This window comes from Rhipicephalus sanguineus, unplaced genomic scaffold (assembly GCF_013339695.2).
Source record: "Rhipicephalus sanguineus isolate Rsan-2018 unplaced genomic scaffold, BIME_Rsan_1.4 Seq301, whole genome shotgun sequence".
Taxonomy (NCBI): domain Eukaryota; kingdom Metazoa; phylum Arthropoda; class Arachnida; order Ixodida; family Ixodidae; genus Rhipicephalus; species Rhipicephalus sanguineus.
Genome location: NW_023614974.1, coordinates 378 through 17,534, shown reverse-complemented (window position 1 = coordinate 17,534; position 17,157 = coordinate 378). Strand labels below are relative to the sequence as shown.

The 17,157-nt window shown below is 50.0% G+C and overlaps 2 protein-coding genes across 2 annotated transcripts; both read right to left on the bottom strand.

The window, feature by feature from the left end:
* Window positions 1-409: 409 nt before the first annotated feature.
* LOC119376971 (ATP-dependent RNA helicase p62) lies at window positions 410-1,370 on the bottom strand. The gene is made up of 2 exons (XM_037646626.1): window positions 1,222-1,370; window positions 410-860 (listed from the first exon to the last, which is right to left on the bottom strand). The coding sequence occupies exons 1-2, from the start codon at window positions 1,368-1,370 to the stop codon at window positions 410-412; spliced, it is 600 nt and encodes a 199-aa protein (XP_037502554.1).
* Window positions 1,371-14,219: 12,849 nt separating this feature from the next.
* LOC119376970 (probable ATP-dependent RNA helicase DDX5) lies at window positions 14,220-14,939 on the bottom strand. The gene has a single exon (XM_037646625.1). The coding sequence runs from the start codon at window positions 14,937-14,939 to the stop codon at window positions 14,220-14,222; it is 720 nt and encodes a 239-aa protein (XP_037502553.1).
* Window positions 14,940-17,157: the final 2,218 nt, after the last annotated feature.

The window sequence follows — 17,157 nt, the reverse complement described above, 5'->3', positions numbered from 1 at the left end:
GGCAGTCGTAGTTCACTACCAGCCGTACGTTCGGCAACACGAGGTCTTGAACAGCCATGTCGGTCGTCACGAGCACGCTTTCCCCACCGCTGTTAAACATAGACAAGATCCCGTCGCGCTCCTTTTGCTCATTCTTGCAGTGAAGGCTCATGGCTGGCCAGCCTCGTTTCCGCAGCTTCAACGTAATCTCCTCGACCTTCCACTTCGTGTCAGCAAACACCACGGCTCTGTCTTTCTTTCCCTTGCGGACGTCGCGCAAGAGTTCCGCCAATTTCGCTCCCTTGTCCTCCTTCTGGCACACGTCGACGATCATTTCCACGGTGTTTTCAACAGGCAGCGGCGTCGTACCAAAGCTTATTTCGACGTAGTCGTCGAGCACATCCTCAATAAGTGGCTTCAGATTCTTCTGCTAGGATGTGGCCCACATTAACGTTTGGCGGTCCGGTCGGCAAAGCTCCACGATCTTGAGAACATGGCGCTGGTAGCCCATAGACAGCATGCGGTCCACTTCATCGAACACAAGGTACGTGCACCGGTGGAGGTTTACCTGGCCTTCCTCGAGGAACTCGATGAGGCATCGAGGTGTGGCCACGAAGATATGGCAGCCCCCCTGGAGCTCGGCGTACTTGCTTTTCTTCCGCTCGCCGTTCGCTGCGCACACAATGCGCTCCGCGGCATGCTTGCCGAGCTCGTAGGCCATGCTGTGAATTTGCTTGGCCACCTCGCGCGTCGGGGCCAGAAGGACGGCGATGGGTCCTTCATGCCGCTGCCGGGGCGGGTGCCGGCTGTCGTGTATGACGGCCGGGAGGACGTAGGCAAGCATTTTGTGCGACCCCGTCTCCGCAATGCCGACAACGTTCCTGCAGGAGAGTGGGGTGGGCCAGCAGTTTGCCTCGATTGGAGTCGGTAACGCGTAGCCCCGCCCGGCCTCTATCCCTTTCACGATGAATCCGCAAAGTTGGACTCTTCCAAGGCGAGTATAGGTTTCGGCACGTCGTGCCCTTTCACCGCTACCCCGTTCGCTTTTCTGTAGGCTTCCACATCGGCCATCGACCGGCTCGCCGTGGCCGGGTGTTCCTCGTAGAAGTTCTCGAACGGCTGCAGTTGGATGTTCTTCCAGTTGGGCTTGCGAAGAAACCATCCTACCTTTCTTTTCCGATACAAATCGGAGCTATGGTGCTTACCTAAAGGAAGTTGGTTATGGACGAATTCACCCCTCACTCGTCTTTCTTCTTCGGCATGTCGAACCACCACATGTCGGTAGGACGTTTGCCACACTCTTTAGTGGGAGAAGCGGGATCGCTGTGGTCGTCGGCGGCGTGATTGTCCTGTGGCCGATAGGGGAACTTCGATGTTGATGATGGTTGCATCATAGGCTGTGGTACATACCCGCTTTGAGGCCGTCGCCAGAAATTTCGGACGTAGAAGCAATAATGTATTTCCCCGCGATAGTATTAGTCAGCCTGTTCCGTAGAAAATGCGGCATCAGCGGCAAGCGAAAAATAGGCGTCCTCCTTAAGCGAGAAGTGTCGATAGATGCTAAGAATAAACATAATGGTATCGAGCCACAATCGTAATCGCGCATCCTGCGTGGCAGTCAAGTTTTCTATGAAAGAGCAACGCCACTGCTTGAAAAGTTTTGGAAAGGTGCCTTATACGGGCGGCATGTCGGGCGCGGAGACACGTTAAAACACTTTCCTGTCCGCACCTATACTCATCAACAGTATGCTGCCGATGGTTTCAATAAACATTTTATAGCGTTCGGAGCGCTTACGAACAGCTAGCGCTATCCAGAGCATAAAAGGAGAACTATTTTTCTAGTTTCGCTTTTGTGTTTCCTTTTTTGCCGCAGGGGGGATTTTTAAAGCGCCTTTTAATCGCGCTTGACGAGCGCTCGTAGTTTCCCACATGGCGTCGACGTCGCGCGTAGCTGCCCCTCGGAAACGCGGAATTTCAACGGATTCCGATGAGTCTGCGTCAGAATTTTGCGATGGTGGTAGCAGCTAAGACTCGGGAGATGACTTTGATTCATCAGACTTTAGCACGGACGGTGAAAGTGCGTCAAGTAACCCCGGAACTTGATGAGCAACAACATCCAGATCCAAAGGCTCCTGCGGCTGTTCCCCCTACAAGTGCCTCTAAGGATCAACAGCACAAGCCCCAGAAGCTACAAAGATACAGGAACTGCTAACTTTGCTATCACGAACGGAAAGTTGAACAAAGAACGAACGTTTTCTGCTAGACATGCTCCGCACACTTGTGCTTCACCACACCACACAACTGCTTTGTGCGCTGGCACGATAGCCACCATGGCTAACATTTTTTTTTTGTATAAAATTAACTTGCACAGATAGAAAGTTCATATTTGCAGTAATGTTGTATATAGCCTTCTTCTTTAAAATGTATGTCTAGATTTTTTTAGGTTGTGTTGGTGCAAAGCAGTATCGATGTTTTTACTGAGTTTTCTTTTTTTGTTACAAATATTTCAGTAGGTATTTTTATACGAAAAATTCTTAATAAATGTTTGCTTGCAAATAATACCATTAGAAAGCACCATCCTTCTGCTGCAAACTGATGCTATACATTATAATATAAAGCATTTGGTGTAGCAGTAAAGAAATTGTTTACTACACCACCCAAAAACTGCTTATTTTCCTGCGGACAGGAAAGTGTTAAAAGGTCTAATATTACGTGACAGAAGCGTAGAATCGCATCAGGCATGGTGTCATCACCGTGAATTGCCTATTGAGTGAGCGGTTTAGACCTATTCATCCCTCACAAAGGGGTCAGCCATAATGCATCATCATCATGATCATCATATTCATCTTGTTTCTTGAGCCACATCGCCAACAAAGTTTCAGGTCTGTGGTTGCTCGGATGGCTTTACGTAGGCGCAGTGAGTAATTATCTTACCGCAGAATGTTAAACTTTAACGTGATGGGTATTTCGCAATGGTACTTGCAGTAGGCGCCCTACGAGAGCTTACAACCATGTAGAGTTGCCAGGTTTCGGCTACCTCGCACCAGTTTGGCTACTTCTTTAGGCAGGTGACAGGAGATAAAACGTCGTGGCTACTTTTTGGCCATGGGCGTCGGCAGGGGTGTGAACAAGGGGCACTAACGCCCCTCCAGCCACACCCACACTTGACCCACCCAAGCTACACTCGCGCTCTTTCCTCCCCCCCGCGATGCAACACGGGTTTGCCGATGCCCATGCTTTAGACTGCAGCTCTTCCCGTTTTTGCGTTGAGCGGCGTCGCCGTCGGCGTCGGCGGCGTAACCAATATAGCGAATGAGGACGAAAGAGAGCGAACGCGAAGTCTGTAGAAATCATGAGCCACTGGTCTCTTACCTCGCTGGTTTCCTCCGTCGCGCGCGCTGGCCCCTCGGCCGGAGCCCGTGCGCATGCAGGGCTGACACGTGCACTGCGGCTGGCTTTGCTTGGGTCTGTCGGTGTTTCCCTTCGTTCGCGATGCCTGCAACGCACAGAGTGGCGTGTGTCGCACTCGAGCGCTGGAATTTTCTGTGGTAATAAGTAGGGAATGTTGCATTGCTACCGATGCGGATAGCCATGACTTCAAACATAGTTGGCGTTGCCCCAACAGAAAGCTGCGCTCAGAATTCACATTAGGCAGTATCGTAATCGTCGTCAGTAAATTTTTGGCTACATTCTTGTTCCCTCGATTTGAACAAAGTTATCAATGTTTGTTGACGTAGCAGCCGCTGAGTTTGAGTATGGTGTGCCAAAACATGGAGGCCAATGTGTGTTTGTAGATGTAAACATTCTTCCATCTTTTTGTGGTTTAACGTCCCAAATCCACGATATGATTATGAGAGACGCATTAGTGGAGGGCTCCGGAAATTTCGACCACCTGGGGTTCTTTAACGTGCACCTAAATCTAAGTACACGGGCCTCAAACATTTTCGCCTCGAACGAAAATGCAGCCGCCAAGGCCGGGATTCGATCCTGCGACCTTCGGGTCAGCAGCTTCGGGACAATACTCGGCTGCCGGGTTCAAATCCCATCTGATATTAGAAATTTTTTTCTCATTTCATTTTTTATTTCTTGCGAAAGCGGTCACGGACACCGGAAGCGGCGACGGCGGGCAACTGCGGCACCAAAATCGGCTGTTGTGATCTCATAACAGCTTTTGCTGTAAAACACTGAACTATTTCTTGGAAAAAGTCTCGCAAGCCTCTATAGTGTTTTGCCTTGTGTATGAAATGGAGAATAGTATTTTGGATGGTTCAACGTTTTGGAGCGCAGCTCTTAGGCGCCCGTTCCTGCGCTGAGTGGCGTCGCCGCCGCCTTCGGTGGCGTAACCACGCGAACGAGTACGTGCCGCAGGAATTGGGCATGCCCCACTACCGTGTCGAACGAAAGCGAAGTATGTGCCACGGGAATTCGGCAAGCAAAAAAACAAGACGTGCGTCGGTCGAAGGCGCTCTTAGGCGCCCGTTCATGCATTCAGTGGCGTCGCCATCCCCGTGGCCGTGCAAAATAAACACATAGAGAGTTTACAAAATAAGTACCAAGCCATGCATCAGGCCCTTAAACGACTATGATTCAATGGTAGAGCTCTGCTAACATCACGGCGCCATGGACACGGCAGATTACGTTTCCGTTCAACGAGCGGGTGCTCCTCGTCCGACCCTCATGCTGCCCCGCACCATGCGGCAAAAGTGGGCGAGTTACTTTACCCATCGGTGGCGTCCCTCCTAGATTCAAACATGGAACTTGAGATAGTGCTTGACACGTACGCATGCGCCGCTTACGTAGAGGAATATGTAAATAAGGCCAACCGAGTTATGTCCAATCTGAACCAGGCAGTGCAATAAATTGTCGAAGGGCGACATGGATTACACGCACGCACTGAGACATCTGGGTGAAAAGATGCTCAATGCAATTAAATAGTGGCACGCAACTGTGCATACATGCATGTCTCTCTAAAATTGTTTTTCTCAGCTTATCGCAAAATCAAATTACCTAAAAAGCGACGCTCAGAAGTCACACTGTAGGCAGTATCAAAATCATCGGTGAATTTTTGTTTTAAAAAATTTAGCAGATCCTATGCCTTGTGGGCATCAGTGTTATGCGAAGCAGTCAGTGAGTAGTTTCAACGCTGCGTGTTTGGCTTTGAGCCAAGCGGTAGGAGGTGGATCGACGTGTTTTTATGCGCGTAGTGGTTGGGTGCACATCGTGGCCTTACCAGGCACGTTGACTCCACTGGCGTCTAAACAGTAACTTATGGTCTGACGTAACGTCAGCGCTCACTTTAGGCCAAAGACGTGAGTATTATCGAATCAAAGTGCACTTTACGGTGCGATGATGCAAGTATTATACGTAACTTGCGTTAGCTTATTTTCCGCGGCTGAGCAACGCTTGTATATAGCTTGCTGAAATATTGGAATACAAATGTAATATTTATTAGAGTTGTATGAAAGCAGAGCCAGCACTGGAGCTACAATTCACCTTAACCCGACACAACCCCTGTATTATATAGAGGAGTACATACGTAATGTTTATTGCTTTGTTATAAAATTAGATAACCAGAACTGCAAGCACAATTGACGCTGCACCGCTATTACGCCTGCATATGTTTTTTTTCGAAAGCAGTTTCAAGACGTGCTGTGGCTCTGTGATAGAATACCTGACTGCCACGCAGAATGCTTGGGTTTGATTCCTGTTGGGACCCTGATCTTTATTCTTTCCATTCGCCGGGTCAACGCTGTCGATGTAAGTTTTTCTTTACGCTGTTGCATGTAAATTACCAATGTATGTTCTCGCCGTTCCTGGGAAGATATAAACTGTCAGTCTCCAGCGGCGCATTACCCGCTTACCGTATACGGTTATGTGCCACATATGCCTGGAGGAAAGGGTTGACGACGTACGCGGCAGGATTTTCACGTTACTCATGTCATGGACCATACAAACATATTCGTCAAACCCTCTTACCCTTCCATTCCAGTTTGGTCGACGCGAAGTTAAGGACAATATCATGAGAGCACCCAGACGTAGGCGGCTAGATAGATAGATAGATAGATAGATAGATAGATAGATAGATAGATAGATAGATAGATAGATAGATAGATAGATAGATAGATAGATAGATAGATAGATAGATAGATAGATAGATAGATAGATAGATAGATAGATAGATAGGAACGCTCAAAGTCCCAAAGGTTCCCTAAGAATCCTTCGCATTAATATTGCCACGTGCGTTCGGTCAGGTAGTCGTCGATGTCGCGAGGCCGTTCGCCTGGCTGCGGGCGCGGCGCGTTGACGGCGAATCCGCGTAGCCCCATCTGTCGGTACTGGCAGCGGCGGTACGTGTGGCCGGCCTCCCCGCAGTGGTAGCAGAGCGGGCGGTTGTCAGGGGCGCGCCAAACGTCGGTCTTTCTGGGGGTGTAGCTTTGGCCTGCAGGCGGGCGGGATGGCGTCGGAGGTGGCGGCGGTGTCTGGCGACGGAACTGCGATGGCGCGGGGCGTTGGTGATAGCCCGGAGAGGCGACAGCATGGCGTGCAACGGCAGCATAGCTCATGGCTTCCGGCGCAGGTGGCGGCGGTGCAGCAACTCCCAGCGAATGCTGAATTTCCTCGCGAACGACGTCGGCTATGGAATGCACTTGGGATTGCGATGCAGGAACATCTTTCGGAGCTCTTCGCGCACGACCGCCCTTATCGTCTCACGCAAGTCGTCGGAGCCCAGCGCATGTGCTTCCCCGTAGACTGAAGAAGACACGCAAGTTGAGCGAGTTGGTGAGGTTCCATGGTAAAAATGTAAAACAGCGCTTACTTAAACACAAGACGAAGGAAGATGAGACACACACGGCGCTGATGTGCCGGCGCCGTGTGTGTCTCATCTTCCTTCGTCTTGTGTTAAGTAAGCGCTGTTTTACATTTTTGCTTCCCCGTAGTTCGTCGTCGGCATACGGCGGTTGTATTGCCTCGTACGCATTTCTAGGGCCTTTTCAATCGTTGTGGCCTCCGAACTGAACTCCGCGACTGTCTTGGGCGGGTTGCGTACAAGTCCGGCAAAGAGCTCTTGCTTCACTCCCCGCATCAGGAAAAGAAGCTTTTTTTCTTCTGACATAGTCGGGTCCGCGTGCCGGAACAGTCGGGTCATTTCTTCGGTGTACATCCCGATGCTTTCATTCGGGAGCTGTACACGGGTCTCCAACAGCGTTTCGGCTTTTTCCTTGCGGACGACGCTGCCGAAGGTGTCCAAAAATGCGGCGCGAAAAAGGTCCCAGTTCGTCAGCGTGGCTTCTCTGTTCTCGAACCATGTCCGAGCGGTGTCTTCTAGCGCGAAATACACGTGCCGTAGTTTGTCTTCACTTGTCCAATTGTTGAAAACAGCGACCCGGTCGTACCTTTCCAGCCAGCTCTCTGGATCTTCGAGCGACGACCCGTGGAAGGTCGTCAGGGCTTCGTCTGCTTCGCGTCGTGTTCGGCAGGTCTCGTCGCGTAGCCGTCGTCGGCGGCCGCGGAGGATCTTCGGCATTTCGTCGCACAGCAACCGCACCTCCATCGGTTGCTGCCCTTAGTTTCCCGGATACGGGCTAGGCGACCGGCCCCGGTTTGGGCCAGTGTGCTGCCGACGGTGCGGTGACATGTAGCGGCCGGGCGACGGCGAGCGGGAAGGTCGTCGTTCTTGCCACTGTGTTCCGGAAAAGTACCACTGGCCGCGCCTTGCCGCCGACGTCACTCGCTACGTAATGACATGCCGAGACTGTCAGCGACGCAAGACACCGCCAACAAGACCAGCGGGCTTTCTTCAGCCGATCGAGCCACCTCGGCAACCGTTCCAGCAGATCGGGATGGACCTCCTGGGACCGTCCACTTACTAGTGGTAATAAGTGGATCATCGTAGCTACCGACTACCTGACCCGTTACGCCGAAACAAGGGCCCTACCTAGAGGCAGTGCCGCCGAGGTAGCGAAGTTCTTCGTTGAAGACATCGTTCTGCGTCATGGCGCCCCAGAGGTCCTGATCACCGACAGAGGTACGGCGTTTACTGCGGAACTAACTCAGGCGATCTTGAGGCACAGCCAGACAAGCCACCGCCGGACCACTGCCTACCACCCTCAGACCAATGGCCTCACCGAGCGCCTAAATAAGACCATCGCCGACATGCTGGCCATGTACGTCGACGTTGAGCACAAGACGTGGGACGCCGTCCTTCCGTACGTGACCTTCGCTTACAACACGGCCGTCCAAGAAACGACGCAGATGACGCCGTACAAGTTGGTCTACGGAAGAAGCCCGGCAACGACGCTCGATGCCATGCTACCCAACGTCACCGACGAAGAAAATCTCGACGCCGCCGCTTACTTACAGCGCGCCGAAGAAGCACGACAGCTCGCCCGCCTACGGATCAAGAACCAGCAGATGACTGACAGCCGCCGCTACAACCTTCGACGACGCCACATGGAATACCAACCCGGTGACTGTGTATGGGTATGGACGCCAATACGCCGACGGGGACTCAGTGAGATGCTTCTTCGACGATACTTCGGACCGTACAGGGTACTTCGACGCCTCGGCGCACTCGACTACGAGGTTGTCCCTGACGGCATTACGAACTCTCAGCGGCGCCGTGCACGACCTGAAGTCGTCCATGTCGTGCGCCTCAAACCATATCGCGCGCGTTAGCAAATCTGAGGACTGTCATTTTGCTTGATTATTGTGCTTTTTTGTGCTTATTGTTTATTGTACTTTGTTGCTTTATTCTTGTTATACATTGTTGCATGCATCGGCCTGTTTTAAGCATCTGGACGATGCTTTTTCAGAGGGGGGCATTGCCACGTGCGTTTCTTTATTACTTTTGCTGTATTCGGTTTTCGGCCACAAAGACTGTCAGCAACGCTCAGCGCGAACCGCGCCTCATTGTTCCAGAGTCTTCGCCATCATTGTAGATCGTTTTTAAGACTGCGCGCAAGACGCGCACACTCGCGCTTATTCTAGAATTTGCACGATAGCCAGCGATAACGCTGGAATATTCGACGGCACATATTTAAATGCCGACGTGCTTCAGTGCTGGTCAATTGATCGACGGACGACGCCCTGTTCGCCACTATCATTGTACAGCGTGTATTGCTGTAGTTCTAGTTCTCAGTTTCTCGGCCACAAGTTCGGCCAAATAAACAGTTTCATCCTGCAAACGCCGACTGCTGTCTTCGTCGACGTCACGACCACGTGACAATATGCAGCCTTCAGTAAAGTGTCGATGAACTTGCACTCTAAATAAACTATACTGTACTCTAGATCATCCACATTTATTCTAAATACAAGAACTTCCTGTCAGAACTGTTAAGGAAAAGTTCAGCATCTTTATTTATTTATTTATTTATTTATTTATTTATTTTTGTTTCGCAAGTCCTTTATTTATTTACTGTTTCGCAAATCCTTCCTTGTTCACCCCGTAACAAAAAACTATTACCATCATAAAAGGGTATGTGCCACATAAATTGGGTATATACCGCTACTCACCGCTGGTCCACTAAAATAGAAGAAGGGCAGTTAGCCCAGCAAATGGCTGTGAAGGGACGGCGGCGAGTCGAAGACCCCGAGTACGTACAACGAGAGAATAGTAGACAGCGGGAAAGATTTCTAAGCGAGAAGACTCCCAAGCGATGGAAGGCCTTGGCCAAAGACGACGTGCCGCTGTCGCGCCTGCTATACTGCCCGCGGTTTAACTCGAACCTCTATGCGCTGAGAATCAACATAGAAACAACCTAGCATTACATTGCTAAAGCCTAGCAGCGACCTTGAAGCAACCAAGGAACAACCTGCATCACCAAGCTAAGGCCGAGAAACAACCTAGAAGCAACCAGATTAGTCTTCAGAATCGTCAATTTCGCTGTTTCAATGCTTGCGCGAATTTCAACGCTTCAGCGAATTTCTATTTATTGATTTATTCATTTATTTATTTATTTTTAGTATTCATTTTTTCCGCTGGCCTTAATTTGAGCCTTCGTCAAATTGTACACCGAGTAGTGTTCATTACGTATTGATCGTCGAGATATCCTGCCCTGGAAAAGTTCGCTCTCTTTCGAAATCGTCGTACAGGTGATAACAACAACACAACACCGGCGCAATTTGCAGACAATAGTAATTTTAGTGCGATAGCTATTGTATGGACGGTCTCGGCTGAATTCTACCGTCGCCGTCACCGTCGCCGCCGTCATGCACCATATACGTATAAATATATATATATATATATATATATATATATATAAAAGCCCCAAAGAAAAATAATTCAGAAAACACTTCCGAAGCACGGAATCGAACCAGGGACCTCTTGCTCCGCAGCGAGTGGCGCTACCCACTACGCCACGAAACGCAGATCCTCCACGTAACTAACGGCAAGCGTTATATACACACCCTTTACCGCTGGACGGACTCGGAGACGCCCGCGCTTATAAGCGTTTCTACATTACCAGCGAGATGGCGCTACGAGCGCGACGGGCGCATTTAAAAGTCGTCGGCGAGCTCGCTCGCTTCTTCTTATCTTTGCGCAGGGAGAACCTTGCCCTTCCGCTGTCTGCTCGCGCGGTTTTCTCGTGGTGAGGGGAAGAGGGATGTTTCACGCTTTTACCAAGGTCAATCTAAATAGGTCGCGAAAGTCGAAACGAAAAGTGGTCAGAAGCCTATTGCGACAAACATCAACACCCGCGTGACGATTAAAGCGCTACTAGGTGAGGGGGGGACAAATAATGAAAACAAAAAATAATTAAACGTTTATTTTAATTAGTTTTAATTTTATTTGTCACGAATAAATTAGTAGCTTACTTTAATCAAACTTTAGTCTTGGGTATGTGGTTGAGGGGCCAATTTTTTTCGTTTATTTTCAGAAACAGCGGGCACATGCAGGCAGTCTGGTAACATGGGCCAACGGTTTTGCGCATTTTCAGATGCAAATCGCGTCGCTCGTTTTTGCGCAGTAGGTTTGTGCCTGTCGTCCGTAGGTGATTTCCTCGCATAAGCGTTGTTTTCTAGTCGTGGTACTTGGCAGAAGGTAATATAACCCATCGCAGCCATCGGGAACCGTTTCAGTGACTGTGTTTTGCCAGCGCACGGCCGGCGTGCTGTCGCCCTTCGGGACGACGAGTCCGCCACGCTACGCGAAGAAACGCTGCGCTGTCTACGGATGCAAGAGCAACACGTGTGCAAGGTTTGTTTGCACATTGAATTGTTATGCTACTTCTGATTTCTGTGTTATATATTTTGGGGTAATATCCTGTTCAACCGCAATATTTCGCCAATAAAATACACCTTATTTATCAAATCTGTCTTTTTCGTCTTCCCGTTATCTTGCAGGCTTCCATTATGGAGCCGTCATAGTGATAAGAAAAAGAACATGCAGCTATAAAAAAAGTAAGAAGCGGCGCCCTGTCAAAAAATTTCATAATTTCGCGCCCATCGCGTTAAAACGTGACGTCATTTCCGCTTCCGGTTGTGACGTCATCTTTTTCTTTTTTTAATTCTGCTTGTCCCCTCCTCACATAGATGGCGACTGTTGCAACAACTAGCCACCGCCTTGACACGTGGGCTTCTACGGAAGTTACGCTACCAGTTTACATATACCTTGCTTTTACCGTGATGCCCGCGCTCATGTTACGGAGCGTACGAAAGTCACTCGAGCTCAAGGGACGCCGCTAAACGAACAAACAGAAGATGAGCGCGAACTATCAAGTGTCACAGCTCGACACTTGAAGCACGCTAGTTTCCTTCGCTGCTTCAGCCGCCTTTGCAACAGGAGCGCTGTTCAACCTGAGAGTATCCATTGGCGAGCCTCGATTCGTATAGCATTAGTTTCTTGCTATCGCATTCATTGCTTCGCCCTTGCCGCGAAACTGTGACTTTTTTTACACATAATGAAAACTGAAGCTGGTTAACTAGAGGACAGCGTGTCGCTAGGGAAACATAAGCGAAGTCCAATCGACGTCACCCAGGTCAGAACAACGGTCAGTTCGCGATGGTTAAGAAAACCAAGAGGAAAACACCAAAACGAACGGGCAGACTTACAAAAAAAGACAGAAGAATTTAGGCAGATTTCACGCTAGGTGTGAATTGGACCCGTGCGAAGCAGTCAGCGAGTAGCAACCAATGTCCGATTTTTCGCTCTGAGCAAAGTGTTGCGAGGCTAATTTTAGTCATTGTGCAATATCGTGGGCTTGCCAGGCACGTCGACTACACCGGCATGTAAAGGTGAGCTTATGTTTTGACGTAACGTCGGAGGTCACGTTAAAGCCGAGACGCAGTTGTGTCGCGACGAAGTGCACGCTATGGCACCATGATATGTGGCTCGAGGGCGAGCTGCTGTATGGGGCCTCGTTTTGCAGACCACCTATCGCTGAACGCGACTTTCAAGAGGCATTGGCACAAAAATTTTGGCCTCGCGTTTTTTTTGCTGCAGTGCGTTGCTAGAGGCCTGTTAATCATAACACGGCACATCGTTTGCGTCAGCGTACGACAGATAACTATTTACAGGCTCCTCATTACCGACCAATGTGCGTTTCGGTTTCAAAAACGACAAGCCTCTGGGTGCAACTATCACCACCTAGCGGGTGCAGCGCTTGATCAAGTCAGCACACAGAACTGTGACGCACTTCAGAGCAGTTCGCGAGTAGCCGCCGAGAAGTAGGCTGCTGGAGCGAACGCGGCAAAAAATGGCGGCTGTGACGTCATCATTACTAGTTGCAGCGTGGTCACGTGAAGAATGTAGGGGGGTCAGCGAGGGTCACCTTTGAGGGTGTCAGTAGTGCGATGGTGTCGTTCGCTCAGGGAACTTCAAAATTCATTTAAAGTACCTTCCAAGCTATATCCGCTGTTGATATTTTGCAGATGACATACGCATGTTCACAGGGATCGTTCCCGCAGGCTATCTCGGCCGCGAAATTTTGTGTCAGTACCTCTTTAACTTATAAGTAAAAGCGAACGCCACAATCTAAAGCTCTTCGCATCCATGAAGCTCTGCACTCATCCACATTATCTACCGGATATCTGATAAATTTTTTGTGTTATTTCTTTTAATTAGGTACGGACTGTGAGTCGGCAATAATAGCTGTCCGGACTTCGTAATGGGGCGACAAACGACTGTGAATTTTCTTCTTATGCTTCAATCCCAGCAGCTGTGATATTGAGCACTCGTGCAGTACTAATTTTTATTCTCGCCACAAAGCTAGTACTTTTCGATCTTCGCAGAAAAGTCACACGAGACGCTTCAGGCCAGTGTCACTCTTGCAACAGCGCAGGAAACTCCATCATCACGCACGAAATCATTGCTACACTGAATAATTTATGCCTTTATCTAAGCTATAAAGGTTCTCACAGTACTTATTTAGTGTTCACCAAGAGACTTTGAAAATAATGCATTTAAATAGCAACGGTGAAGTTGTTTTCGCACATGCGTAGCTAATGTTGGCTAATTGTACAGCCATTAGCTCAAGTTGGCTACTTCTTGGATACTTTTTCTGATTTCTTGGCTATATTTCTGTCTTTCCGGCCAGACAACCGTGGCAGTACACACTCCTTAACGCTATCGCTTTAAGACTTCCAAAATCTATGTCCCCTGTTCCTGGGATAACTGTGGATTACCTTTGGTACATACCCACATACTACGGGCGGTGTTATGTGGGTACGTGTCACACCTGACTGGTAAAACCGGTTTCATGACGTGCGCTACAGGCAAGTTACTTTATTCATGTCATGTCATGTCATGACCTGTGAATCGTGCTCGTCATGCACTCATATACACCTATACCTATTTTGATGTATACCGAATACAGGAGACGACCACGAGGGCGCCCAGACGTAGCCCGCTGCATGATAGACAGAGACCTCCAAGGTGCGTCTGGTTCGCAACGAAATACTTCCCAATGATCAATGACTGTATTGAGTAGGAAGTGCTAATTCTCTAGCTAATGCATTAATTTTCATTCACTGCTTTCTGCTCACACTTCCATTGGGCATGCATTTGAAATATTGGCAAAATGTCAAGCGAAAACGTATGGGTTGGCCGCACAGTGTTCCATTTTATTCAAGCCGTTGCGGAAGTGGAAATTTCGTGAGTTTCGCCACCAGGGAATCGTGGCAAGCGCACGGCTGTGATGGCAGCGGTGATTCAATTAGAAAAGTGTATAGTGTTGCGTCTATGACAACGCGATGCCCCCTCGGCTATTTCGAGAAGCCGAGGATAACCTTCTCGCCGGAGTCTAGAAGGTGAGAGACGGGCTCTTTCGGGTGACGCGCGTCGTCAGGAGCCAGAAAGGCGTACGCCATTCCTGATCCGTCAGAGCTCGACGCACCCGGTTCACGTAGACGTCCGCGTTCGCCGGTCGGTCGTAGTGGACGACGAAGCGCACACGGTCGACGTCCAGCTGCTGAGCTGCAACGTCGGTCAGCACCAGAATGCTCGAAGAGCCCGACTTGAACGCGTCCAGCGCCTTCTGTCGCTCGTCTCTCGTCTTCGCCCCATGGATGCCGACGACGGACCAGTCCCGGTGTCGTAACTCGATCACCATTTCGTCCGCCATCAACCTAGTCTCGACGAAGACGATGACCTTGTCCTCTCTTTCTCTAAGAATGTCGTGTAACAAGGCGACGAGCCGTTCACATTTCTGAGCTTTCTCGCAGATTATGACAATTTGCTCGACCCGCTGGTTCTCTACCAGCTTGCAATGCCCGATGCTAACCTGGAGATAGTCATTAAGCAAGCACTCGGAAAGGTCTCCAATCTCCCTCGATCTAGAGTTGACGAATATGAGCGTCTGACGATCAGGTCGGACGGGGGCCGAGATTGAGCGAAGCGTTTTCTCGAAACCCATCGCCATCATCCGATCAGCTTCATCCAGCACCAGAAGCGTACAGCTGCTAATGTTCACCTTCCCTTCCTCCAAGAACGAGAGGAGATGGCTAGGCGTCATGATCCACATCCCGTAACTCGCTTCCTTAAGCCTCTCCAGCTGCCTTTCCTTCCAATCACCCGAGCACAGGCATACGATACGGACATCGTGCACTTCTCCAAGTCAGAAACTAGCCGTTGAATTTTCTCTGCCACCTCTCGGGTCGGAACGAGTACTAGCACAACGGGGCCGTGGCCAGTTGATCGGACTGGTTGGTGCAAGCGTGCACGATGGCCGGCAGAAGGTAGGCCTGCTCGTTGGCTGGAGCTCGGGTGTGTGCGATGGTGAGGTGGTCTCGGCCGTGCAGGGCGACGGGCCAGCACTGCGACTGCAAGGCGGTGAGAGTACAGTAGTTGAGAGCGTAGGCGGCTTCGGTGACGCATTCCGAGAAGTTGGCTTCGTACAGTCCTAAAATAGGCGTCGGAACTGCTTGTCCTCTGACGGTGACGTTGCTGGCCTTTCGAAACTCGTTTGTTTCGGCCTGCGTCCGCCTTGCCGTCGCGAAGTGCTCCCGGTGGAAGAGTTTTTCGATGGAAGCCGGCGATTGGTTCTCGGGCGGGCGAACAGGCCGCAGTTGACTCTTGGGAACCGGTGGAGCGACACCAAATGTGTGTAACCATACAGAATGAGCTGACAAAGATGAGTCTCCCCACGGAAAGTATTATTCGTATCTTTCTATCGTTCGCGAAAGGTCAGCCTCCTGCATGGGCGACAAATCCCAGAAGATGTTGACGGCCACTGTGTCAGGCATACCACTCAGTCCATTGACTCCATTGGGCCCGTTCATATTGTCGATGCTCCGATGCGCGCCCCGCTATTTGTCACTCTATCGTAAGAATTTTTCTTGCTGCCTTCGTTTTGGATGCGGCAGCGTCCAGCCGATCATGATGATGATGATGTGCCTCTACACATGGCTCATACCTACACTGGGGGTGGATTGGCCAAGAATTGTAGATATGAAGTTTTAACGTTATATTACTGAGTTAACACAAAACAAGCAAACATAAAAAAGAAGGAGTGCAATAATTATTTCTACATTGAGCCCAGACTTCTCATAATAACTAGAAATTAGAATAATGAAATAATGTGGTACCGAACGTCTTCTTTTTTATTGATTTTTTTTCTTATTGATTCATTGCAACTATCGGAAGAGGTTTGCAATTAGCAACTTGAAAACACATTCGTTTTGTTTCGTGAAGGAAAGCACTAACAGCACCAAAACATTCCTGTGGCTGACGCCCAAATCCGAAGCACCGAAGGTGAGAATAGGCACCGTGCAGTCGAGTTTCCCCGTGTGACTGCAGCGCCAGAACGCACAGCCTAGCGGATAAAAGAAGTAACTTTGAGACGGGGCCGCTCAAATTGAACGCGTTGCGCGCGTCTCCCTCCCTGCATTAGTGGGGGCGGATTGTGGCCGGGGTACACGGGTACGCGTTCGCGCGTCTGCTTTCTGCGTGCCCCTAACGGCCAATATCAGCGAACTTGGGACGGGCCAGTGTGAGCAACGCAGCTCCCTCTGGTCAGTGGACGGTGCCTATAGCGTCTATTGTTAAGATCATCCGCAGCTAAGCACATGGAGTTACAAGAAGAGCCCAGCCTTTGCCACGCGCTACGCACCACAGCAGCAATTCGTGTTCTTTCTTCTTTTTCTCCTCCACGGCGTCTCTCTGGCAGCCATCACAGAGGATTTGTTCCCAAAGAGTAATTTAGCTCTGTTTGCGTTAAAGAACACAAATTTAGACATAAAAATTGCACCATTTCCCGCTAAAGGGGACCATGAGGCGATGCGAAGCCGGAGCACTTGCACGATCGCGTTCCGTTGGCGCTCTTTGGGCATGCTACCGACCTCGCGTCGTGGAACGCGAAGAGGGACGCTACGCGCGTCGTATCTTCCATCTAGCCTGGCCATTAAGGTGGCGGTTCCACTACCACCATCTTGCCAATAGTTCGAAAAACGACAACAGATGACGCCACTCATCCACGTTTGCAGAAAGCGAGAAAATTGCGCGCGCAAGTATGGTCAGCGTCGCCTCGCGCGTGTTTTATATGTTATATGTCGCGCTAGGTGACGGAAATCGGCCGACAAAAAGCAAGGAGCACAAACGCGGACGGCGTCTTTCACCTACAATCGGGGCCAACTGTTGGCGTCGTTTCAACGACATGACGATAAGTGCCCCAGTTTGTAAGGACAAACGCTCGCTTCCTATTGCAGCCCTTGAAAGACAGCGCAGCGTCTAAATACAATCGC